General features: G+C 39.5%; 1 protein-coding gene across 7 annotated transcripts in view; it reads left to right on the plus strand.

Annotated features, from left to right (window-relative positions):
* The window catches only part of cfap47 (cilia and flagella associated protein 47), a 411656-nt gene that overhangs the window by 320605 nt on the left and 63054 nt on the right, over positions 1-27997 (plus strand). For 5 of the 7 annotated variants that reach the window (XM_003218926.3, XM_062977173.1, XM_062977172.1 and 2 more), the window contains one exon: positions 13925-14017. The exons of 1 other annotated variant lie outside the window; for it this stretch is intronic. In XM_003218926.3, the coding sequence (XP_003218974.3) occupies positions 13925-14017 (93 nt within the window). Of the gene's footprint in view, positions 1-13924; positions 14018-14147; positions 27987-27997 lie in introns of those variants that run through there. One more of the 7 variants, XM_062977174.1, reaches the window with a different exon arrangement.

A 27997-nucleotide genomic window follows, 5' to 3' on the forward strand; every position in this document is an offset into this window, starting at 1 on the left:
CAAAACTTCTCATGGGAAAGTTAGCCATTATCCAACTTGAGAGCTAACCTTCAACTCCATCTGACTCCCTCTCTCCTGCTCCTATCTTTTGTAACAAATTCCTTCCAATTAAAAGTCTCATCTTCACCCAGGTCAACACCATCTGGTGTAGGTAACAATGAGGAGACGTCGGAATGTTCGCCAATTAATGGTTCTTCTGGAACAAGCATATCAGGCAGCTGCAAGGCCAAGGGGCCCCTGTCCGGGGCAGAAATGTCTGCAAAATCCGCAGCATCATCTATTTCCCACTCCATCTCTTGATGGAATACAGGCCATGATGGCTGTGCCACAACACCAAGCTTCTCGTATTTTTCTGCAAAGGTGTTTAGAGTGGTTTGTAAGTCTTCTTCTGAATGTGCACAGACTATGTTTTCATCGACACATTGGAGTTCTATAACAGATTTGGCTGTGACCTTGCTTTTGGCTTTCAGTCTGCTGAGATTAAATAGCTTGCCATCTGTCTGATAGATGATTTCCACTCTGGTTCCCATCAACAAGATGGAGTATCATAGCGATGAAGATGGAAAATACGGTTGGGGCAATGACACATCCCTGTTCCAGCATTTCTGAAAGTAAGAGCTCCCTCTCACCCCCTCCTCTCTTTCCCTTGCTGGACTGAATACAATCTGGGCTTCAGCAAGAGGAGGGCGACGGAGATGCCTCAGCGTTTCTGGAAGAGCTCCCACCCACCCTCTCCTCTCTTCCCCTTGTTGGACTGAATACAACCTGGGCTTCAGCGAGAGGAGGACGAGGGAGATGCCACAGCGTTTCTGGAAGTAAGAGCTCCCTCCCATCCCCTCCTCTCTTCCCCTTGCTGGACTGAATACAACTTGGGCCACCTGGGGAGAGTTCTAGCATTATTGGAGGGGCAAGAGCGAGGAACTATCGGGAGCTTGGCTTGGGAGAGAGGAAGGCTTTGCCCGCCATTGAATCCACCATTGAAATTGGCGTGTTTTTTTTTTTTAAAAAGAAGCCTTTTTGTGTCTTTAAGGACCATACCATTGTCCCCATATCATCCCATACCTTGCTGGGAGATCTTTCTGGGGCCAAGTGTACTGTTTTGATCTGAGGCCTCCACCGGAGCCCAGGCTGAGATCCTCGTCAGTTGCTGGCTGCTCTCATCGCTGCTGGTACGTGGAGCGGCTACTCTAGCTGCTGCTTCCCACTGTCGGCCCATCTTCGTTGGGCTGGAATCGGCGGCGTGGCATCATTGCCTGGCAGCTGCCTCGCCTTTTGCGATGGCAACCCGGACCTTGGATCGTTTCTGCCATGGTGGGTGATAGGAAGGGCCTTTCTGTGTCTACAGACCACCGATCCCTGCCATGGTTGCTGCGCTGAGGGAGAGGTTTCGCTGCACTGAAGGGGAGTTTTGGCTGTGGGTTGGCTGCCAGTGGCCACTGGTCTGCTGTTGACCACCTCACCAGGACCTAATGCCAAGGGACGCCGCGTTGGTTGCCACAGTGGCGGCGTGCCTTGGGGCTGAGCAGCGCCGTGGAGGGGTTTCCTGCTGGCCGCTGCTGTGGGCAGTTCACCGTTTGGCTGGGGGCTTCAATCGCCCACTGCCCACACAAGACTAAAGGCACATTTCCATCTTTTGGTCCCCGCTGCTACAGTGAGTCTACCCACTAACCATCTAGACTGACTGGGTCAGTGCATTGCCTGCCCACCCAACCTACCACTGGACTGCTCTGGAGTCCTGTTCCATCTAGAGATGCACTGTAATCATTCTACTGATAATCATTTGGACTAAGCACTTACCTTGCTGCTACAACTTATTGTTTTTAATACTTTACAATGAACTTTTACTATTCGGGGGTGCTTTGAATGCAATTTCCTGCTTCTTGGCAGGGGGTTGGACTGGATGGCCCATCAGGTCTCTTTCAACTCTACTATTTATGATTCCATGATTCTATGCTGCCATGAACTGTGTTTAGTCGGAGCAACTAGTTGGGGGGGTGGCGTGGGTTGCCTATGAGGCTTGGGGAGGGTGTGCCTTATTACTGACCTACAGAATAACCACATTCTGATTGGGGGTATGCCGAAGCACAAAGGCACTTTATCATTTAAAGAACGGCGTAATGCTGCAATAAGAGCTATAGCTTCTGGCACTTTAATTGTGAACCTATTACTGTCCCTTAGCTTGCTGTTTTATTTTCCCCACCCCAGCAATTCTATTTTAATAACCTATGAATTGGATCTCCCCCCCCCCCCCCCTTAGCACTCTGCACTTTCGGGAACAATCAAGGAGGGAGGGACTTACAGATCTTTATGGTGCACTTTACCTCAGTAACTCCCAAGTGGGGAGAGTGGGGAAAGGAAGGAGTTGCACTCAAAGGAGAGTGGAGTGGGACACAGTTAAAACAGGGTTCTTGTTTATATTTAAAAGCTAGTGCCAGTCCAATGACAAAAGAAAGTGAGAGGGACCAAGTAGAGGGAGGGGGTGTCCACTAGCCGAGGGGTCCCCATAGAAATAATCCAGGGGAGGGGGAGATATGGGAAAGCGAGATTTAAAACGGCCTCCTGATATGGTAAACTTGGATACCCAGGCTGGCGGTCCCTCCGGATTAAAGGTGGTGCTGTTGAACGCCAGGTCTGTAAATGGAAAAACTGCAATCATCCAAGTCCTCATCTTGGACGAATGAGCAGACCTGGCGTTCATAACGGAGACCTGGTTGGATGAGGCAGGTGGGGCTAATCTCACCCAACTCTGTCTTCCTGGGTACTCCGTGCAGCACCAACCAAGATCTGAAGGATGGGGAGGTAGTGTTGCAGTGGTCTAAAAGGATTCCATTCCCCTGACAAGGTGCCCCATCCCACATTCAACCTTGTTTGAATGTGTCCACCTTAGAATGGGTGACCGGGACAGATTAGGGATTCTGCTAATGTACCGTCCACCCCGCTGCACTACAGTCTCCCTGACTGAGTTAGAGGGGATGGTTTTCGGCCTGGCGTTGGAGTCCCAGCGGCTCTTACTGCTGGGGGACTTCAATGTTCATGCTGAGACCATCCTTACTGGAGTGGCTCAGGAGTTCATGGCCACCATGGCAACCATGGGGCTGTCTCAATTGGTATCTGGTCCCACCCACAGTGTGGGGCACACACTTGACTTGGTTTTCTGCCAGGGATGGGAGGAAGGTGGCGGTGTGGAGGAGCTTAACATCGCTCCGTTGCTATGGACCAACTATCACCTGATCAGGTTTAGGCTTACTGCGGCCCCCATCTTCTACAGCAATCTTAACTCTGATTCCAACCCTTCGGAAAATACCCCAGAAAGGGTAGATTTTCCAGATCAACAGGAATTGCCCTCTCCTGATGAGGCTAATACCTTCTCTATTCTATGGTGCAGGGCACTTATGGTGCTTATAATCAACAGATTGAAGCAATTCAATAATTGGTACCTCTTAACGACACGAAAGTTGACAATTTACACCACTCAGGGTATGTCCACTATGTGCATTCCCCATTGTCGAAATAAATCCTAGACTTGATGTCCTCACACCCGGACTGAACACCGTTAAGGCTCCTCGCTACCGCAAATCTCTGATTGGTGTCATACAAAACTGCCTTCCTTGTGGCTATCACGTCAGTCTGCCACCCCTCCAAGTTGGGGGCCCGATGGGTGGACGACCCCTGTCCCTCTTTTCCCACAAGACATCGTGCGGTCCACAACACGGGCATTACCTCTTTTTCCAGGGTGCCGTCACCCTTCTGCACAGATCAGGACATCCTATATCCAGCCTTTCTTTGTTCCATGCATTGCCTCTCAATAACTATCTACATCTTCTCAATGTTTGGACCCGGTTGATAAAATGTCTTCTCGTCCTCTTCACCCCCAAGGACTATACAAACCTGGGGCACTTGATTCTGGCCCAGCAACCCCCCCCCCATTGGGTTACATTGGCCAGGGAGATTGGCTGCCATCTAACACACTGTTCCCCACCCCAGTCGGTCCGATCTCGCTCAACTGAGGCCTTGCAGCTCCTATGGCCACCCTCTATGGTGTTTCGCTGGCCTCTATTCACAAAGCGGCCATTTGGACCAACCTCATGACCTTTTCAGCATGAATTACAGACTTGAGGTGACATCCCAACCACATGCGGTTTTTGCTCAGTCAGTGCTGGCCTCCAGCATTTCCTTGACCCTGTCTCACAATGGGAGCGAGCTCACTAACCACAACAAGAATATTTCCCACCATCCTTTCAAATGACATTCATGCCAATCCAGCTATTTAAAGGAGGATATAATATTTCTGAATATCAGTCTCTCTCTCTCTCTCTCTCTCTCTCTATATATATATATATATATATATATATATATATATATATATGTGTGTGTGTGTGTGTGTGTGTGTGTGTAGGTATACACATATATACACACATAGAGGGAAAGGCTCTATAGGCCTCATGATGTGTAAAACAAGGTGACAGGTTTTGCCACATCCCAAACTGCCTTTCCTTGAAAACATTCTTTTCTTAAGCCGATTCAACTGGCCCTTCAGCCTCGATTGTGTTTTCGGTTGGACAGAGATATATCTCGTGGCCTTCCCCACTACCAAAAGGTGATTGAGGTGCCGTATGCCATGGGCACCTGTGGACCTCTGATCACTACAGACACTTCTCAGTGATAAGTTGCTGGACAGTTCTGTGTGACAGTCAACAACCTTGTGCCTTCTACATGACCAGAAACTACCTAGTATGTTAAAGTGGCCACTTCTAGTTATGAATGTCTCATCTTAAGAAACATTCATTTGCTGATAAACTGACACTTTCAGGAGGGTTAGTATGGCTCCCTTCTTTTTACTAATGTACAATGGACACATATTGGCTGGTTTACATACTGGTGTTGGTTTTATGCTTGCCCTGCCATTTGTAACCACAGCTTGCTAGTCTCCACAAGTGTGCATTCACAGAGAACTCGAAGAAGAAAGACAGGTTTCTTACCTGTAACCATGTTTCTTCAAGTGATTCTCTGTGAATTCACAGTAACCCACCTGTCTTCCCCTCAACATCAAACCTCCCCCTTTCTAGCTGCTACTGCGGTTCAGGAACTGGGGAGCGTGGAGCTAGAGTGCCTTATATGTACTAAAAAATTGAAAATATAAAGCTTGAGAAGTTTCCGTTAGCACCTGCGCAGGCACAGTATACTCCACAAGTGTGAATTCACAGAGAATCACTCGAAGAAACATGGTTACAGGTAAGCAACCTGTCTTTTTTCTCAGAATGCTTTTAAAAATATATTCAGTACAATATTCGTATTACTCTGGCAAGGATATTATTTATACTGGTTATTATTTAAATAGCTATGACAGCTATAGTAAAGGTAAAGGTTTTCCTCTGACATTAATTCTAGTCATGTGCACAGATGTATAATTTTAGTCAGTGTAACCGAGAATGGATCAGAACAGTCAGTGATGTTTGTGTTATTAAAAAGAAAGAAAAAAGTATATAATAGCTTACTTGGTGTTGTAGCTGAGCAGTCACTGATGGGTTTAATGATGATTTGGATTCAGAAAGGATTGTGGGCTTTGAATTGTGGGATTCAAAGTGATACAGGCCAAGGGAATGGAATTCTTCCGATAGTGATGCAGACCAAGAGGATGCAGTTACCTCAGTGTCGATGAGCTCCAAGGTTAGTCACAGAGGAGTCAGAAGCAACATTTTTAGCTAAGGGGTCGAGTGAAGATGAATTAACAGTCAGTTGTCATCAGAAAACACCTGACGGCACAGAGCTGAGCAAGGATCTTCATTTGCAGATTAGGGCAGAGAGCCAGCTCTGTAGATCAACATGGTTACGTGAGAAACAGATAGAGAAGGTCCATAGGAAGCGGCATGACTTCATGTCTGCTTATCAACAGCCAGTTGATTATCCTAACTTCAGTTCAGGCGATGTTGGTGTTTAAGACAGAATCTAGGCCTGAGTTCTTGTGCCAAGTGAAGTCCTGTTTTTTTGGATTTAAGCATCTTGGTTTTTGTATTCTTGTTTCATTATTCTTGTTTTCTAAGTAGGTATGTTGCTTATGGATTTATGCTGCAATTGTGGCTTTTTGCTATTCTTGGACTGTGTGATCTCTGGACTTTCATGAGACATTCGAATTCCTGTGTGGATCACTTCCTACTAAACCTGTTTTGGATTATTCCTTTCCTTTCTTCATTACTGCTATTTTCATATATTTTTGTGTGTTTTTACAAGAAACTGTTTACTTATATCTTGACTCTTGTGTGGTGCTGTGGTCATAGGTTGCTCCAGGCCTTGGGTGCAACCCCTGGTAAATCTGTTTATTAAAATTATATATTTCTCAGGAATACTGAGCACTGTCACGTTTATTTTTTTTTATTCCACATTTTCCATAACTGATTCCTGCATCATTATAGGAATCATAGATCCTCTAGCTCTTGCAATGATGATGACAATGAAGAAGTTTATTTATGTACCAAATTTTCCATAAAACTGAGACTCAAGGCAGCTTATACATTACCAAGATTGGAATTAAAACCATACTATAAGGAAACATTTAAATAAAATTCAACATAAACTACTAATCGTACTAAAAGGTTTTTTAAAATAATTACACAGAACAATTAAATCAATGCAGTAATTAACAACCCTTTGTTAAAAGCTTTCACTTCTAAGGCTTTATTCATTATCTCCTCCCAAATTTGTGGCTGCACATTCTCATCTCCAAAGAAAAGGTTAACTTCCCTGTAGGCTTTTTCATAAGGAGAGAACACATTTAATTAATTATTAGCTTTGGGCCAAAAAATTTCAATGTAGAAGAAAGCAGCTTCAAGGAGAAAAGTTTCAGCTGCCTTCTCCTTCTTGCCCTTCCTCTGCTCAAATTGATTTTGATTGACAGAAATAACAAAATAAAGGGACAGTTAAGATTTGTCCATTTCAGATCTTGTTCTCCATGGCAGGTGTCTGCAGGTGGATGAGCAATGAGGATGTAGTTTTAAATGGAGTGGTGACAGAAAGGGTAAAGTGTGGAAACAGGAATGGGGATGAGAGAATCCCTCTTCTCCATAAAGGTCCTGCCTTCCAATGAAGATTTCTCTTAATCCATAAATTTCTAGGACTGCAGCAACTTAAATTTTCAGCCAAATGTTTAGAAATAAAATTTAGGTGCCCAAGGAAAAGGATGCAGAGTTACCAAGGCAGTGCAAATATAGCAGGTGTAAGAGTTATAGGTCTTAATCTCTACAATTCTAGAAATTTGGAAACTGAAGGAAAACATAAGTAAGGGGAGGAGAGCAGAATTCTTCTAGGAAACAAGGTCATTTAGGAAGCAATGCCTTCCCTTCCATATTGACATATAGAGCAAATATATACTGAATATATTAATGTATAAGTTGACCTCGTATATGTCAAGGGTAGGATTTGGGTCCCTAAATTATGGATTTTGATATGACCCATAGGTAAGTTAAGGAGTATTCTATGGAAAGGGGAAAGCGCCAACATCTTTTAGGTTCTTCCAAGACAAGACGTTTGCCTTTCTACTCAGAGAAGGGATGGTTCCTTTTTGATAAAGATTTAAGCTACATTAAGCATTCAACACAGTGAATCGCAGTGCTCTCTGAACCATTCCCCCCAAAATTGGATGCCCTGACAAATTTGTGAACATTCGGGCTGTGGTGCAGGCGGGAGAGCAAGCCAGCTGTAACCAGCTGCATTGAATCACTCTGACCAGGAGGTCATGAGTTCGAGGCCCGCTCGGAGCCTATGTTTGTCTTGTCTTTGTTCTATGTTAAAAGGCATTGAATGTTTGCCTATATGTGTAATGTGATCCGCCCTGAGCCCCCTTTGGGGTGAGAAGGGCAGAATATACATGCTGTAAATAAAATAAATAAATAAATAAACATTCTACGATTCCTCCATGATGGCAATAGTCTTGGACAGTAAAGGCTCCCAAAGTGACCATTTAAGGTGACAAACAGGAATGTGTCATTGCCCCAACCTTATTCTCTATCTTCATCGCTATGATACTGCACCTTGTTCAAACATTTTGTTACAATGTGTTTTTTCTTCTTCTTCAAGGACTATTTACTTGAACATTAATCTCTGCATATGATATCCTGAAATGGAAAAGTGCACTTTCTGTTCAGGGACATGCTCCTTTATAAAGAGTAGACACTGTCTACATTGTAATGGTAATGTTGCACATAATTCATTGTGTAATGTCCCTGAAGAAATGACTTCTAGACTTTTTGGTGTGTTTTGCTTAAAAATCTGTTCACCTCAAACGCATGGATATCACACATTGTAGTTATTGTGTAATGTTATGCCATCAAACAATAAGCCTGGTTTACTTGTAAAAAGATACATTGTAAATTCTTGGTAGCATCTATTCAGATTACATTGGATTATTTTGTTTTTGCATGTGCTACAGCAGGCTTTTAAAAAAATAACAATTCATGTCCTAACTTACTTTCATTTTGTTGTATCAGAACACAGATCACTAGACATGTATTTTTATAGTTTGACTAGATGCTGTATAAAGTTGCTTTGCTCTCAGATAACAATGACTCTTTTCTGTGGAGAATGTGTGAGATATGTCTCATGTTTTCTGCAGAGTATATCAGTGTTCTAATGCTCTTATTGTGTGTGTGTTGCACATGTGAATGAGGGTGTTAGGTCATAATTTTAAGATTTCTTGAAGGTCTCATTTGAATCTGAAGCTGTTTGAATTTGATTAAACCTACTCAGATGCTGTGAGAAGCACACAGTTTATATATAAGCTTTAACATCACCCTCTAATGTATTATCATCTATATACATGCAGAGAGTGGGAGATCTTGACAAGGTAATTGCTATGATCAGCACTTTTCCTGGAACATATTGGGATGAATCTCATTGTTCTGATTGGAAGGCACTGGTATTGCAATACTTGGTGCAAATCATTTTCTTTTATCAAGTTCAAGAAAGGGTTATATTGTCCCCAAAGAGTCAGAAAGAAGATATGCATAAGTACCTCTAAAAGGTTTTCCGTGCCCAAACACTAGCAAGAAAATCTTTGAAGTGCATTCCGCATTTTTTGTTTTCTTCAGTAAGAGGTCTGGAACAGAATGCACTTGACATTCATTCTGAACCATGAGCTCTACTAGTATTTCAGAGAATCCATAGGTGATTGCATTAATACTAACCATTGTGGATATTTCATTCCCCATAGCACAAATAAGTGAATTTACTTGCACTCTTCTTTCCACTTTCCGGCTAAGGAATAAAAAGGAAATACTTCTTTCCATTTAGGCTATACTTCATGATTATAAAAGCTGAAAGCTTCTGATGCAGAGAATACAGTGCTATTTCCTTTCTTATTTTAGGGACCTACTGATTTAAAACTTGACTTCTGACACCACATCATAAAACACTTAAGAAGTACACCTTTAAGGAAGCTAGGTATGAACTTGTGTCAATCATGAACAGGCACAGAGAATTATTGACTCAATTATGCATCTTGTACTGTACAGTGCAAATAAAAGTTAGCAAAAGTAAATTCAGTAATACGGTAACATTAAAATATGTTTACCTGCATAAAGCAAGATTTACATGCTAACAAAATCTCACAGAGCGAAATGAATTTAAAAGTGAAGCTAGCATTTATGCAAATGAATAGAAAGCTATGCTGCACTACAGATTAATGTCTCTATGCAATTACTAATCAGTTGAGGGTGATAATTGCTTCATCTTTGGGATCTGGCTTTATCTAGTTGTGTATGCAATTTAAGCTCTAAACTAATCACTGTTACAATATTTGAGATGGCATTTAGCTGATATGGTTCACTGATACAGTACAATTCTTGCCTCATCTTTGGGTTTATTAAAACAATCAGTATTTATAAAAATGGAACTGTAGACAGTGTAACCCAGGGAATTTATTTCCATGGTGAAATGGCCATTTTGATTAAATGTCAATTTGGGAATGTTTTCTGACTGCTCTTTTGCTACTCTGGGCATTCTTTAATTTGTGCATAACTAATCGCTGAATTCCTAAATATGTGATTCAATTTTTTTTTTACTATTGACTGTCATTAGAAACTTCAAAGGCTATTTAATTTAATACGTATTTTAATTACACATTTATTTGAAGGCAATAATGAAAACAATGGTTGCAAGCTTTGGGGTAGCCCTGATTTTAATATTTTTTTACATAATACATAACAGAATAGAAAAAAATGGACCTTTTCTAAGACTGCAATCCATACTTACTGATAATTAGATTTTTTGAAATCTACGAGAATAGTCTCACGGTAAACATGCTTAGAACAGATGCACTGAAATACAAAATACTTGTGTTAACTTTTTGCACTCACGGTAGTCTCACTTATCCAACATAAATGGGCCAGAAGAACGTTGGATAAGCAAAAATGTTGGATAACAAGGAAGGATTAAGGAAAAGCCTATTAAACATCAAATTACATTATGATTTTACAAATTTTACAACAAATCGACAGAAAAAGCAGTTCAATACACAGTAACGTTATGTAGTAATTACTGTATTTACGAATTTAGCACCAAAACATCGCAATGTATTGAAAACATTGACTATAAAAACATTGGTTACTAACAAATTGATTACAAATAAAGATGGAATTGCATAAAATGAATTTACAGTAACAACATTGTCGAAAGTTAAATCCATAAAAAGTTCGGTCCTTGCTGCCTAGAGAAACAGCTGTGGATCCGGGCAGGAGGCAGATTGTGTTGGATAATCCAGAATGTTGGATAAGTGAGACTCTACTCTATTTAATCTTTGTACTACATATTTTGGTATATGTGTTTTGGCTGTGTTGTACTCTATCTTGAGCTGTGAAGCACGTAACAAACAAAATAATAATAATTTAAAATTCTAAACATAACAAAATTTAGACTCAGTCTTTACACAGGATCGTGCAGAATAATGGTTCCAAAATAAGTTTGGAACAGGGAAAACATTTTAGATAGTTTAGATAGCAAATTCACATTAATATTTGGGCAGAACAATTCCCAGTAATCTTTCTAACATGGTAGAATCTTGTGGTAATATTTAACATTTAACAAACATTCAGTTGTTTAAAAGCAAGGTTGAAAACATGAGGCCCTCAGATGTTCCTAGACTCTGTATCCCATCAGCTCCAATCAGCATGATCAGTGATCACATATAATTGGAGTTGAAGTCAAACAAAATGATATATTGATTTAAAAATTAGAATTCAGGTAGCTTTGGAGGGATGGCACAGTGCTGTGTTTTAACCTGGATGATCAGGTGGCAGCTATAGTTAGAACTACTTGAACTTTTGTGCTGCTGTGCTATATGTATCAACTTCTGACTAGTATGGTATTAGCATAATGACATATGCCTTAGTATTTCTTCAAATAAAATTAATAAATATCTGAAAGGTAACAGAATTAAAATGAGGAGAAATTAAGTTGGGTAACTCTGTTGTCTTTGTATACACCACTGGGTATGAATGGATTGATACAGTCACACCGCAAGGTTAACAGCAGTTCTAGTTCTCCATTCCTCTTAGAGAAAGTATACATTCACCTGGAACCAACATTCCTTTGTAGAGCAATCTGTTTGATGATACGACAGTGCAGATGTAACATCATTTGATTATTGACAGCTCATTTTCCCACTCTTGCTGTAATTCTTTTTCTCACGTGCCATGCTCTATGGGATCATTTTTAACCTGCCTCTAATACTCCATTGTTGCGCGAGGTTCTATTGTGTAGGGTGGCTTCCCAATTCCATGGATTCTTGAATGAAGTAGAATGTCTGGACACATTGCAGTCTGGCTTTAGGCCTAGTTTTGGGGCAGAGAGCACTTTGGTTGATTTGATTGTTGCCCCCTGTATACAATGTTCTGGATAGAAAAACAGCAGATGCCAGGGGGGCTATTTTCCTAGTACTTTTCTCTCTTTGTGAGATAACCATTGACTTTATTATTATTTATATCTCACCCTTCTCAACCCTGAAGGGGACTTGGGGCGGCCTTACAAGGGCAACAATTAGATTCCGCATATAAAATACATTGGTAAATAAATAAAAGCATTAAAACCAACAATTCAAAACAAAACATTAAAACATCAATTAAATCACATAATCCAGATCATATTCTGGGGCCCTGTGATACCACAAGGCATATCAAAATCTACATTTTGGTCCCAACACCTGCCCTCAACTTAAACAGTAGGTCATCCTATACACAATTTTTAAGACAAAAACCAAGGTGCAAGTCAAATGATGAAATATTGAAGTATTTCAAGCTTACTTATTTCTGATATTTCATAGGACTTTTTTGCATGAAGCTGCTATTCCATGTCAGTTGCATGATCCTTGATACTGGATACTAGTCTTGTGCCTTTGTATGGAATCGCTATCTGTTTCTGTTTGTCATATTTGTATGGCCTCGTTTCCATTTCCTTCCACCACTTCAGAAAATGGGTGCTTATACAAATGAGCTTTTCACCCAAGGTCTGGAAAAAACCCGAAGATTTATGGACCTTGGGTGGAAAAGCACCAGGGCCTACATCCAAGCGGGCCAGCCAGGGCCTACATCTGAGTGGCCCTAGTTGGTAGGCCCTACAGTCAGCGTGCCGAAAATCAGCTGAACAAAGGGCTACTGTTTCCCCCTTTTAGTTTTTCTGTTTTGCCGTTCCAGAAGGGATTGTACCATTCCATGCCATCCAAATGGACAGAAAGGTATGAAAACATGGAATAAACAGATGAAATTGTATCCAGACCTATGACTACATACTTGCATGAGTATCTTCATTATCACATCTCACTTCCTTTGCACAATTGCTTCATTCCATGATCTCTGCATATCCTCATAAACCTACCCTCCTGCACTTGGATTCCTCTGTAATTTTGTCATTATTTTAAAAAGCAATTTCACAGTTCCAACAATAGTTGTATTAAAAAGCCCAAATATTACTGTAAAGGAAGAAAGAACTCAGGAATAGTGAAGGAAATGAGGGATAGGAGGAAAGGAGGAGAATCTAATCTCCTAATGTCAGTTCAGTTCTGGCATGCCAGCAAAGAAACAGAACAACCCCGTTGTACAAGATACATGATCAGAATGTTGCAGGATTGGCAGCTATTGGTGGCTATTGGTGGTAAAGGGTTAATTCCAGGGGAAAATCAGATTGACAGAGGGATGTAAATGGCATCATGTGATAGGGACCATCACCAAAGGTGCAGCTTTGCTCCTCTTATGCAATTAAGTCTACATTTCAGCGTGTATAACTTTCCATTTACTGATATCAAATCAATACTGTTCTTTCTTGATGGTGCTGCACCAAATATTTCTTTACGATAACTGGATTTTTCTGTTGCTTGAAATTAAAAAGTTTTTATTTTTTTGAGAAAATATCCTGCTATGCAGTGTATAGCCAGCAGTTAATGAAAGTCAGAACTAACTTGCATTTAAAATATCAACAGTGCATTATTTGTGTTAAGAAAAATATGTGAAAAATATGGCAAAAAAAATTGTAGTGTGCTGATTGGGAATAAATATCGATTCCTTTGATTTACATTTTCCAATAGAGCATAAGTCCTTTTAAATTATGAAAAAAAATTCAGTTCAAACTTGTTAGCTCAGCCCCTTTTTAAAACTTTGGATTCTCTTAAGATGGGAGAAAATAATCTGTATTTTATTCGAAGTATGTTCAATAGGATTCTGTGAGTATGTATAGTCATTTTTAGCATACAGAGGAGAGAGATTAAAATGCAGAGAAACCTGAAAAATTGTCATCTTCTATTTCAAAGTATACTTTGAAGAGCATTCATCAGTTCTTACATTAGAGCAGTCCTTTGATCACATTTCAACCTCTAGTGAATTCCTTTCCTTGAATGTGACATTGAAATGCAACAGAATTTTTTTCTTTCTTGTTTCTTTTTCATTAGATCAGGAGCATATCGTGCATCAGGCTGATACATGTACATTTCATCATTCCAGTAAAGACTCTGTTTTCTGGCTTCCACTCAAGTCAAAAATAGGTACACAGCAACATTGTTTATCTATTTTTTGTACATGATATGTTGTGCAGTTGTTGGAATGTATGTCTGTATAACTTTATTCCTATGCAACAATAATAGTTGTATCACACATTTTGCTTTTAAATAACAGGAATTATAATGAAGATATAAGACTTGGACTCAAGTTGCAGCAAAGGTGGTCAGCTTCTATTGGTTAAAAGGCCAGTTTGATCTGTTAGAATATTGCACCCTTGGCATAGTCCACCAAATTTTCTGCAAGAATGAGATGGTACAGCATCAGAAAGATGGCTGGAGGCTTCTGAATGAAAGAATGAATTTTTTTAAAAAGGCATGACTCTCAGTGCATGCTGTTTCAAATTGAAGTGCTTTGAAATTACTCTTAGTGTGGCTGCATGTTTGTTTCTCACTACCAAATTTCAATAGAAAATGTAATAGTTTGTAAAAGGAATGGCATGGAATTTATGCTGGTCACTGCCTAGGCTTTGACAGAGCCATTTCCTCAGTTCCACGGACCTTCAAAATCCCAGTTTGTGGAAAAATGAGAGAAACCTTTCTTGGTGGACATTCTCAGATTGTAGTATCTCCCTGGTGGAGGAGACTAGGCCAGCAATTTCCTTGATGTCCTTCCATTGACAGACAAAGATCTCTTTATTCGGGTTGTAATGAGCTGTTGTTCCTTCCCCCTCAAACTTACAAATGCATTTTAATTGCTTTTAGAGTTATCTTAATCCATTCAAGGAATTGATGTCTGTTTAATTAGTAGTTTAACTTCTGTATCTTTTCCAAAGGACTTATTTCATGAATTGACTGAATATGCTTTCCCAATAAGCCAGCTCATGTGAGCTGGTTAACATTATGACCTATCTGCCCTTGAATATCTAGCCAGGGTCTTTTATCCAAATTTTAAACTTAGTAGCAATTTGCACTCACCATGTATGCACAAGTCTTTGCAGAGACATTGTGCTGACCCAGGTAAACAGCAGCCAGTCAGCCCCTCTCATGTTTACTTCAAATTCCAGTAGCTAGCACTTCTGAAAATCTGGCAGCTGATGTGAATCTCCTCGTGGAAAGAAAAGCGGGGTATAAAAAACCATAATAATAATAATAATAATCATCCCTGGAAGGCATTAGCTTGATGGAGTGAGGAATAATAGTTTGACTGTGGAAGTATTGAGTTCACAGGCAATCTGCCATTGACTCACCAGTAACAAAAGCTATGTTCCTAATATATGTTTTATCTGAATAATGTTTTAAATGTATAAAAAATTACACTAGTTAACAAAAGTTGAAAATGTTTCTGTTCCTGGTTTTAAAGTGTTACTTCCTGTTTAATTATGTGGCATTTACTTTGAAAGTAGTTGTTATACACCAGAAAGTTTGTTTTTGTGGCTACCACAAACTCGGTTGAATTGAGATAGTCATTGAAGGAGCTCCATTGGCTGCCGTTCACCTTCCAGACCCAATTCAATGTGCAGGTGATCACCTACAAAGCCCTGAACGGTTTGGGACCCTCCTACCTTTGTGATCGCCTTTCCCCCTGCGAACCTGCACGATCTCTTCGTTCATCGGGGGAGGCCCTTCTCTCGCTCCCACCTCCGTCACAAGTGTGGTTGGTGGGGACGAGAGAGAGGGCCTTCTCCGTGGTAGCCCCCCCAGCTCTGGAACCCGCTCCCCAGGGAATTCAGGCAAGCCCCTACCCTGGTAGCATTCAGAAAGAGCTTGAAAACCTGGGTCTTCACTCGGGCCTTTGGATAAAGATTGCTCATCACCATAACAATCCTGTATCTGTGACCATTCTTGTACCGGTTTGCACTTTTTACCTTTGTCAACTTGATATAGACACAGGGTCTATTCCCATCCTAATTTGCACTTCCAAGAATTTGCAGCACTTTATCAGTCACCTCGTGTTTCCAATATTTATATGGTGCACATTACCCAGTCTACTTTTACAAGCTCTCCGTTTTAATCCATGTTTTTATTAGTTCTTGTCATTTGTTTTTATCGGCTATGTTTAAATTTTTATAATTGTGCATGTCTCTTGTCTATTGTTGTGTTTTTATTGCTGTTGTTTTTATTTGGGCTTGGGCCCATGTAAGCCGCCCTGAGTCCCCTTTGGGGAGATAGAGGTGGGATATAAAAATAAAGTTGTTGTTGTTGTTGTTATGTCAGTTGATTAGGTGCCAGTAAGCAGTACTGTATGCACAGATTTCCCAAAGGCGGTGCCAAAGATCTTGTTAGTTCAGATATATCAAGAGAGCCTCAAAGTTGCCAACTCCTGTTCTATATTTGTAGCTTGCAGAAAATCTGAGAAATACCAATGTACTATAATGATGTTTTACGGGTCCTGCCACTTAGATTATATTGTTTATCTACTTCATAACTCCTCTACATAATCTAGTAATATCATAACTCTCATTTTTGACAAATGGGGTCATTTAAATTGTTCGCTGTAGCAGAAGATTAATTTAATTAAAATGAATATACCTATCTTATTTCACAACTGTAATTCTTTTCTTTTTATATTCTATCATATATTTACTGGAATTAACAAACTGTTCAAAAATTGTTAGGGTACAGATAATAAATCATTCACAGTGCACTATTTTTGTTATCAAAGGGAATTTAGTTTTTCCAATTTTGTATTTGGAACAGCAGTGTTTGGATTAGAAAAAATTGCCCTGGTGAACCCAAGTTAATTTAGAAGGAATATTTGTTATTACCGCTACACTTCAATTTGTATTTAGTGATTAGTTCATTTTAATAGTGTTGTTTTCCCCTCAATGTCAATGCAAAGGGAATATGACTGAGTCTAAATATACTAAATAATATGGATTGAATGTAAAATAACTTAGTATTTTAATTTGATGTTGGTTCAGTTTTATCTGATTTCTCTAAAACAGCAAATAATTGAAAATATGCTGTGTGTGACTATTACAACCAAAACACAAATACTGTACCATTCTGCTGCTGTATCATTGTAAAGAAAATAAAGTGGGTGGGTTATATTTACCATATGTACTCATGTATATGTCAAGTGCAGGTTTGGAGGGCAAAATTATGGATCCCCCCACCCCCCGGATAACTGATCACTCCATGGAGAGGGGAAATTGCCAGTGCTGCCCCAGAGGACCAGCTGCCATCCTCCTGGAAGAGTAGACCATGGTCAAGGAAGCCAAAATGCTCCTCTTGACACCATTTTCTGAGCCAGTTATTGACCTGTACTATTTTTCTGGCCCTTGTAGAGCCGTGTCTTACAACGGGGAGGAGGGATGAAAAGATCACATGTACATTATACAGTTTTAGCTTTGTTCCCAGAGCTCGAACATCATTTGTGATCTTTTGAAAAGTATGCCTAGCAGTGTCATTGGTTCCTACATGAATCAACATAAGGTGGGGAGGGTGATGGGGCTTTAGGAGCCTGCTGAGCCTCTGAATGATATGGAGTATTTTTGCACTGAGTGATATGGTGTCATTGTTAGACATTGGACTTTATAGGAACAAGACTGTTTCTGATGACCAAGTGAAAGTCCAATTTGTGCAAAATCCAAAGATTCCATTGTCAGGATACGTATTTGCTGGGGATAAGAAGAGTGATCTAAATTTTCAACCAAAATGCTTAAATTGATTTCCTTGGTTAACCTACTCATTTCATCTACAAGGTACTCTGTAAGTATTGCATGGTATTTGGAGAAGTTGGGGGTCAAGGTAGTAATCAGAACCTTGGTGCACTGGTTGCTAAACCATTTCTGAAATGGAAAATGCAATAAATGTATTCAATGGACACCAAAAAACAAAGTGCCATCAGAACAACATGTGCTTGGATGAAAACTTCTTGGTAATTCACAGTGGAAAACATCCTGATGTAACCCGTCATCATGATAAAGGAAAGCAGAAGAAAACAGAAAGAAATGTCTGCCAATTGCGGAAACTGTTGTTCTTTGTGGCTGACAAGAACTGGCTGCTTTAAGAGGCAGCAGTGATTCAGGATCTGGGAAGAACCTTTGCACAATTATGGTAATTTCAGGGCCTTGTTGAGATCTCATGCCAGATCAGGAGACACTGACCTGAAAAGTCATCTCAAAACTGCAGCTATGAATGCTCAATATACTAGTCCTCAAATACAGAAGTAACTAATAGACATTTGTGGTGACAAGATAGTCCAAAAATTGTTAAAAGATGCAATGCATTTCACTGTTTTGGCAGATGAAACTTTGGATGTGAGTACCTCAGAACAGTTAATGGAAAGATACATTGATATTGAAGTTGCAGGGATGAGAGAGGACTTCATAGGCTTTATGAAGAGTGATATGATACGTGGAGGACTTGCAGGCATTAATTTGAAAACTCTGGGAGAAATTGGGCTGAACCTGCAATACTTGTGTGGACAGGATTATGATGGAGCTGCTAATATGACTGGTCATATTAGTAGAGCAAAGGCAATTATATCACAGAAGTATCCGATGGCTGTATGCATCCATTACAGTGCTCACTCAGGCCTCTTCTATACAATCCTTATATTCCAGGATCTGATTCCAGATTATCTTCTTATCCCAGATTATATGGCAGTGGAGACTCATATAAACCAGTTCAAAGCAGATAACCTGGGATCAGGTCCTGGGATATAAGGACAGTGTAGAAAGGGCCTCACTTAGGCCCCTTCTAAACTGCCATATTGTAATGAAGTGTGATTTTTTTAGTTTACAGATGTTATTTTTAATTGTGTAGTGTATTTTAAAAGGGTCAATATTTCAGTTATTGCATCTCTGCACTCGAGTTGGTTGCCATGGAGAAGTGGGTGGAGCCAATTGCCGTTTTGGTGGAGAAGTGCAGGTTTGAAAAAAAAAACAAGTTAGTCTGTGCCCTGATGAGGTACAGGGAAGACTGATCCTCAGTTGAAGGGATCAGTGAGACTCAATTGCTTATTTTTGAGTCAGTTTAAAATAAGTTTGGTGACTTATTTTAAGGTAGTCTGTCTCCTGATGAGGAACAGATAATCTGTGATTGTAATTCACAGTGTGACTGTGGTTTAAAAGCAGTAGAGAAAGAAGTGACATTTTAAGGAGTTTGAAACACCTCCTTCTTGCTTTGCAACTGTTAATCAAAGTGCCTCTAAGTAGAAACGTTACTGTAACCATTAAGCTCTGTGCCACAATAAACTTGTTATTGTTCTTCAAACATCTCAGCCTCTGTCACATATATTACCATTAAGAGTAAACAAGATGGAGATGAAGAAAAACAAAATTTAAAAGGTCTCCTCTCTGAGTAGCTAGTGGCTGCATCTTCCCATAGTGGTGTCAAGCGTTGATAATCCCCTTTACACCTGGTGGCAGCATTATAAAGACTTTACATTGGTGGCAGCGGTTATACAATATAGTTATATAACTAATAAAAACTTCTCCACACATATAATCCACATTATCTGCTTTGAACTGGATTATCTGAGTCTACATTGCCATATAATCCAGTTCAAAGAATTTAATTATCTGAATTTTATATGCCAGTGTAGAAGGGGCCAAAGTTTAGCCTTTGCAAAGACCTGCAGCATTCCACCTGTCAAAAACGACCAAGGAACAATATCATCTGTGTGTAATTTCTTCAGAGCATCTTCCATCAGACTGAAACTGTTGAAGAAAAATATAAAAGACAGTTTCTCTGAATCAAGAGCAAGAAATCTGTTGCCACTTTGTGAAACCCGTTGGGCTGAGCGACATGATGCAGTTTACATTTTGTTGAACTGTACAGTATGGTGGTGAGAACACTTGAAGAACTAAAAGAAATTCCTCTATACAATAGCCAGACTTCTTCCTGAACTGGACACCTTCTTTTAGCTGTTCTGAATGCTGAATTTGTAGTAACCATACACATCCTAAGAAAGATTCTGTCATCAATCCTTCAGTTTAGCAAAACATTACAAAGAGTAGATATGGACATGTTAGTAGTCTGCAAAATGTCAACAGTCTCTTAGAAAAAAAACCAGGGAGATGCACACAGAATCTGTGAAAGAATTTCAGGAGATCTTTTACACAGAAAAATCAGTGGAGGAGCCTATGAGCGGTGAAGTTAGGATTCCTTGCATCTGTTTACGGCAGACTTGTAAACGCAACATGCAGGCAACTTCGCCAACACCAATGGAATATTATAGGCTGGACTTTTTCTGCAGTCATTTTCAAGAGAGGTTTATAAGGCATAGGGAAGTAGTTCAGGAACTGCAAGTGTTCCTCCTTATTAATTGTGGCCATTTAAATCCAGCTTGAACAAGTGCACAGAACTTTACAATGAATGTCTTCAAGATACTGACACACTGATGTAAGAATTTGACCTGTGGTATAGAAAATGAGAAAAGATTGCACCAGCAGAAAACCATCAAATGCACTGGAAGCATATCTTGTCTGTGATGGATAGTTTTTTTTCCAAATGTGAAAAAACTTCTTCAGATGTCTGCAACTTTGTCAGTGTCAACAGCTACAAATGAAAGGTCATTTTCAAGTCTGAAACATAAGAAGCACAATGGGGCAAGAAAGACTGACTGGACTTGCACTTTTGAGTGTCCACTGAAGTTTATCGATGGAGCCTGGTTTATGTCAAAGTGTATTATTGACCCAGTTTTCAAGTGTTTCCAACAGACGTGGTATTCTTTTGTAACCACTAAATTAGCAACTAAGAGTCATTTTCAGGTTTTAGATTTGAAACCTTGTAACTAAAATAGAAATTTGATTTAATGAAGTGTATATAAAATATAGAATGAATCATATAATTTAAATTATTTTTATGGTCCTACTCTTCATGATTCACTAAAAAAAAAAAAAGTAAACCGCTCCCGATTTTTTTTCTGGCTACAGGCCTGGTGCCACGCTAAAGAGACTAGAGAGAATGAGTTTTTATTTGAGATAAATGCTTTAATATTATCTAATTATTTTGCAAGTAACATCATCTTGGTTGTGTCTGCTGAAGTATTAACTAGTGTTATTTTCAAATTTGAGAGCAAAACCTATGCTTCTTGACTTGAGTTCTTTACAATGATGTTGAACAACCTTATGTCCAGCACAGAAGCTGGATCCTAATATTCATTTTGCTTCATGGCTGATTTCCTCTGGGCTTACTCTTTGATTTTTGTAGTATTATATTGTAGTATTGGTTCTCCTACATAGCTTATAATTGATGAAGTGCTGCAAATATGCATGAAGAGACTGTAAGATAATGGATCATGGAGGACAAGTAGAAAGCTGGTACAGGAATAATTTAGGTGCGTTTCTCAGTCAATGCTACAGAGCTTGTTATTAGAGTAGCATGTGATTTGATGGCTTGGGATAATAATGACTGTGCACTTTGTACATTCCTATACATTAATCCAAATTTTGTATTAATAAATATATACAGGTTTAAATCCAAATAGCTTGTCGCATCTAGAATAAATTCCATCAAATCAATCAAACAGTTGATGTGCAAAGTTCACTTGATTCAGAAAGTTTACTATGCCTGGAACTAACAAATTGATTTAAGACACTTTTTCACAATCAAATTAAGTCATTGAACATTTTGTAGTACTTGATAGAGTAAGTGAGAATTGAAACAGTATTTAGTGGACTATCTGTATTTTAGAGGACCATATAGCATTAATTTAGTGCAAAAATCATTTTTCTAAAAAACCGTCCTTCTCATCACCTCCAGGTTTCTGCAGCTTATTACTGCATATAGTTCAAAAATATTTGCAGAAGACCTAAAAGAGTTTTGAGATACTGAAAGGTTTTTATGTTTTATACATATAAATATAAATTAGAAGGTCTGTTCATTTTTCCCATTCAGAGGCCCAAACTTAGCTTTACAATAATCATATATAATTACTGGCAAAATAAACCTCCATAAGCTCTCTATTTTTAATATTTAATTTGACTCATTGATCATCTGATTGCAGATGAATCTGAACAGAATAATGTTAGAACTGCAACTGTCAAGGTACAGATGCCACGAATCAGTCCCAAGTGTAAAGTAGCCACAGTTTATTGTAGGTACAGCTCAAAAGAATCAAACATGCCTAACAGCAGCAAAATAGTATTCCAAAAGCAAAACACAGCCAACTGGTCCAAAGGCAAAACAAAGAGTCCCAGAATCCTAAGAAATCCCAACCCACTAACCAAAATACACAGCAAGGAAAAACATTGCTGTCATTTCAGCAAACCCGTTCCAGGATGTAACAAGGTCGTAGTCAAGCCAGTCCAGGAGTCATCCACAGCAAACAGATTACAGCAACCGTGTCAAACGTCCAGTCCAAGGTCAGGGCCAGTGAGCGAAAGTGATGTCCAGAAGTGATCCAAGGTCCCAGTTGAAACAGTAGCAACGTCCCAAAAGGATCCACGAAGTTCAGGAATCCCAGGACTCACCAAAATCATGACCCAGCGTAGCAGGCAACTCAGCATACACTTTGCTAGTCACAAAGTCCCCATTGCAACCAACCCACCTTATGTTACAAACCTCCCTCTGAGTTGCAATCAATGCCCCACCCTCAGCTGCTCCTGCATTCTCCTTCAAACTAGAATCAGACAACACTCAGCTGCCAATTGTGCTGCCTGAGCTTCTCTTTGCCTTGTCTGCCAAGCAGCCCTTCTCCTGATCCTACTTACATCTTCCCAAACAGCAGACAGATCATCCTCCCTCCAAGTTCCATCCCTAACAAACCCTCTGAATGTGTCACTACTTCTAAGCTCCTCGCACACTTCTCTCACTTCTGCTACTTTTGTCCAATCCATCTTATCTCCAGTCCCATCAGTGTCACTCCCATCACTTCTCATAGAAACTGCTTCATTGCCAAACCCATCATCCACATCAAACCCTTCCTCAGTGGGTTCAGTAAGTATTTGCCGCATTTTCTTTTGCTGTTGCTCTTCAATAGAGTCTTGCTCCCAGTAGACCTTTTTGCCTGCCTAACCTCCAACTCCCTGTTGTTACTACTAATCAGAGACTCATCCATAACAGCAACATTTGCAACATTTTCATTCGGACAAGAACAAGTACCTTGGCAGAACTATGACACCTTATACAATCTGCTTGCTATGGTCAATATTGTCTATCTCTTTGAGGAACTATCTTTGAGGATCCACTTGGGCAGAAGAAATGAAATGCAAAGATACAGCATAGGGGACGCCTGGCTCGTCAGTAGTACGTGAAAAAAGATCTTGGAGTCCTTGTGGACAACATCTTAAACATGAGCCTACAATGTGATGTGGTGGCAAAAAAGCCAATGGGATTTTGACCTGCATAAATAGGAGTATAGTCCCTAGATCCAGGGAAGTCATGCTACCCCTCTATTCTGCCTTGGTCAGACCACACCTGGAATACTGTGTCCAATTCTGGGCACCCCAATTGAAGGGAGATGTTGACAAGCTGGAAAGTGTCCAGAGGAGGGCGACTAAAATGAGCAAGGATGTGGAGAACAAGCCATACGAGGAGCGGCTCAAAGAGCTAGGCATAAGAAGAGAAGGCTGAGAGGAGACATGATAGCCATGTATAAATATGTGAGGGGAAGTCATAGGGAGGAGGGAGAAAGCTTGTTTTATGCTGCCCTGGAGGCTAGGACGTGGAACAATGGCTTCAAACTGCAGGAAAGGAGATTCCACCTGAACATTAGGAAGAACTTCCTCACTGTGAGAGCTGTTCAGCAGTGGAACTCTCTGCCCCGGAGTGTGGTGGAGGCTCCTTCTTTGAAGGCTTTTAAGCAGAGGCTGGATGGCCATCTGTCAGGGGTGCTTTGAACCCCTGACGGGGTTGGACTGGATGGCCCATGGTGTCTCTTCCGACTCTATGATTCTATGATTCTATCTGCTAGTTACACAGTCATTGGCTCCTATGCAGTATTTGTATTTGAGGAATGTAATTGGGATTTTGTATTCTGTATCCAACAATACAGCCAAAGCTACATCTTACATAAAATAATGTCTTGAAGTAGCATAGACAAGCTCTCTAAATGGTCCCTTCTGTCCTCTTTGTCTTTTTCACACATTGTCTAAGTGGCATTAAGGCAAGACAGCACAACACATACGAGTCAGTGTGAAGCATATGTGGGAAAATACAGAATTATTGCAAGTGTGGGTGAGATGTACTAGAGGTTATGACAGGGAGAGGAGACTTAGATATATGGATAGCATTTTTCACCACATCTAGTTTGGCCTTGTTACTCTGTCTTGAACTTTCTTTTGCTTGTGCACACGTCATACTTTTCAGTGTTTCTTCACAACATACATTTTTTTTGTAAAAATTCAAATCCTGACATAGAAATGCAGCAATTTTATGGACATTTGGCTCTAAAACCTACATATAGAAAGACAGAATATAAATTCAATAAAATAAAATAAATAAGACAAATACTAATATATACTGAAATGTATAACATTTTAACATAATGCATCATTGATATAAAGGAGAACAAACATGTAGAATAAAATATAGCAATGTATATTACTTCAACAAACAGATAGTTTACATCTTTTTCTGTCACATACCATGACAGGCTGTCATGATGACAGCCTTTACTTTAGAAGTATATGAGGATAGCAAATTGTTTCATAGCCAATATAGTAAAAATGTAATTTTCTTTAGGTTTATTACTGGAGCTATACTATTTAGCAATGTGATCTTTAAACACCTCTATCCTAAGTGTATTTTTCTGGAAGCATGTCCCTTTGATTTCAGTAGAATCCAGTACTAACTAAATGTACTTAGAATCATAGTATTAATCATCTATGATGGTGTTAGTTGTAAGTGCACTTTTATGATAAATGAATGAATATTTGCCAGAATATATTACCGTTATTTTTATTTTAACAGCAGCTATATTATTAAAGGCTGATCTTTAAACAGGGTTCATTTCAAAACATAATAAATTGCAAAATAACTACATATTTCATTACTGAAATCAGTTTTCAATCCATTTGTTCTAATTTTAATAGCAACTGTTTAACTTGTATTTTTTTAATGCCACAAGGACAGTTTTTACATTCAAGCTTTTAATGAATTAAAGCTTGCAAAGCTTCTGTTGGAACAGCTCACATTTTTTATGAAACATGATCCTCGTGAAATGGCAAACAGAGCTTATAAAAATGCTATCTCTGGTAAATATTCTTTCATGAGTTATGACAGTCCTCTTATTAAGTAGATAAAAACTTTATTGTGTTTTCCTTGAGCCTTTTCAGAGTCTCACTTATGGGATTGCATCTTAGGTTGTTGCAGGTCAACACATGAGCAAGTTAGCAGTATATTTTAAATGCTCATATCCGCTCTCCTTTTATATAGTTTGTGAATAGCTGAAGTTTAACAAAGTTTGCAAGGGCAGAAAGGGAAAAGGAAGGGGATTGAATACATACTTTGCCAGCATTTTATGACTTTCTTTTGAAGTTATAGGGGTGCAATTTTCTAAAAACATTCAAGGGCTGAGATCCTGCATCCTGTAGTTATGAACAACATGTAATAAAGCATGGTCTTCTTTCCTGATTTCTTCAGTGTATCTTAACAGCTAGCTGCTGCACCAAGTAATGGAAGTATGTTATGTTGGAGTTTGGCTGCAGACATCACTGATGTCTGCAGCATAACAATCTGAAGAGGATTCCTGTTGCAACTTCTTGTCACACTGCAGCTCCCTGGTGGGAAGGGGGTGGACATGTCATCCTGTGTGATCCAGCCACCAGCAAAACAAATCTTCTATTGCTCAATGTAGGATATTAAAATAGGTTTGGAGAATTGGGAACATTTATAATTATGCAACCACTTTATGAGTACAATAAACATATTACAAGATTTACAACCCCCTGTCTTTCTTCAAAGAGCCCAGTGATAGACAGGAGCTCTCCAAAGTTGTATTGCTGCTGTGGCAACAAATAAGTGAATGCAACCCCCTTGTTGCCATGGAACAGGGGAAATGGAATGGTGGCTGGACTAATTGAATTAGAATGAGGCCAACTATTCACAAAAATACTGAAGTGTAGGGCTCCTCTAAGTTCCATGGAAGCTCAGAAGCTTTTCCCAACTTCTGGCAATATGGGGTAAAACTGGGACAGAAGTGCTTGAAGCAGTGTATGGATTCCAGGAGTGACTTCTGGCTCATTTCAGAGATATTAGCCTCATGCCCTAGAACTTTCAACATGACTATATATTCAGAATCTTCCTGAAAAACCTATAGATTCCTAGAGAGAGCATATTAATAAAATCTGTAATTAATTAAATCCACATTTTTGAAGGACTGACTGTGCTAGTTCTGAATTATAATGAACTCATAGGATCATAGAATCATATAGTAGGGGCGGGGCCAAGCCGATGGCTGCGTAGGACCTTTCTCTGTGCCAGCCAAGTGGAGAGAGAGGGAAAAAAGGCAAAAATGAACATTTAAAGACAGATTAAAGAAATCAAAAGCATTCAGAAGGGAAATATTAAGAAACAGCTGATCTAATGAGTAAAAAAAAAATCTGTGAATGAGGCAAGCTGGGAAAATTTATGGAAAAAAGGAGAAAAGGAGGACGGGTTGGAGGGAATGAGACAACTGCCATTAATTAACTATGCAGTTAAATATACCGACTTTAAAAGCAGAGAAAGAAAGGAGTGAGAGAAAGTTGCAAGATTGAGTATTAAAACAATTGTAAACCAATGATAAGTAGTTGGAGGAGTTACATTTAAAGTAGGAGATGGCGGCGAAGGTTTTCTGGAAGAGAGAAGGTAAACTGTCGGCAGTTCGTATGTATGTATGAATAAGAAACAGAAAGCACAGCAGCAAGAGCCTTCTTGGAATCGGATAAGACTGTCAGATAAATTGTTTGCAAGATTGTAATGGGTAAGCCCAACGGGCACTGAAAATATAATGAGAAGGAGTCCACCCTTGCCCAAAATGGGAAAACTGCAGAGATCCCCCCCCTCTACAACTGCTTCAGGTACACTGCTATCTGGTGCAGGAATAAGTGAAGTTAGGAGGGGTGAGCAGCAACATGGGTTGAACAATGAACAGCTATTACATCAGATAACAACCACCATGATGCAACTGAATGAAAAGGAAAGAGAAGAAAGAAAGAATTTCAAACATTGAGATCAGAAATCCAAACCAGCTCCAGAGAGTTAAAGGAACAACTGGAAATAGAGAAAAAGAGCAGATGAGAAGTCCCAGATCTTGCAAGGAAAGTTACAAACCTTACAAGAAAATATTCAAACCATTGAATCAGATGTTGGAAAGAACAAATCTGAACAAGAACTGTTTAAAAAGAAATTTGCAGAAAGAGAGACCAAACTTTTAGATTTGGACAGGAAGTTTATATATATGGAGGACAATCTGAAAAGAAACAATATAATAATTAGAAATTTTCCAGAAGGAAATGCGAAAATAGATCTGAAAACTGAAATTTTGAAATGATTGCAAAAAGTCACACCAATGTTAAACTGGCAAGAAGTAGATCTGGAACGTGTACATCGTCTCCCAGCGGGAAGAAATAGAATAGCTCCCAAGAATATAATAGTTCGAATAATGCAGTTTGCTAAAAAGGAGACTTTAATGAACATTTTGAGGAAAAACCCTGGAAATTTGGAAATGGGAACAACAAAACTTGAAGTGTATAATAATTACTGCACTGAAACAAAGAATTGGAGACTTTTGATGAAATCAATAACAATTCAATTGATGAAGGCTGGAGTTTCATATTCATGGGGTATCCAATTTTTCTTAAATTCTAGTGGAGAGGGAAGAAATACAGTATTGATGAGCTGGACAAAGGAGTAAGGCTATTGGAAGAGCTTGGCATTATAAAAGGGCAGGACAAAGATGGATTCGGTAACGGAAAGAAAGGAGCTGGAGAAGGAAGGAAACCTGACGGAGAAGGAGCAGGAGAAGGAGAAATTGAAGTCTTATTTGGCGCTATGGCTGGAATCGAGCTATGAGAGGAAAACTAGAAGTTCTTCAATCAAAATTGTTGTTTCTGTTCTTTGCTTTCTGTCTTTTTTTTTTTTTAAAGAGCA

This window comes from Anolis carolinensis, chromosome 3 (genome assembly GCF_035594765.1).
Source record: "Anolis carolinensis isolate JA03-04 chromosome 3, rAnoCar3.1.pri, whole genome shotgun sequence".
NCBI lineage: Eukaryota > Metazoa > Chordata > Lepidosauria > Squamata > Dactyloidae > Anolis > Anolis carolinensis.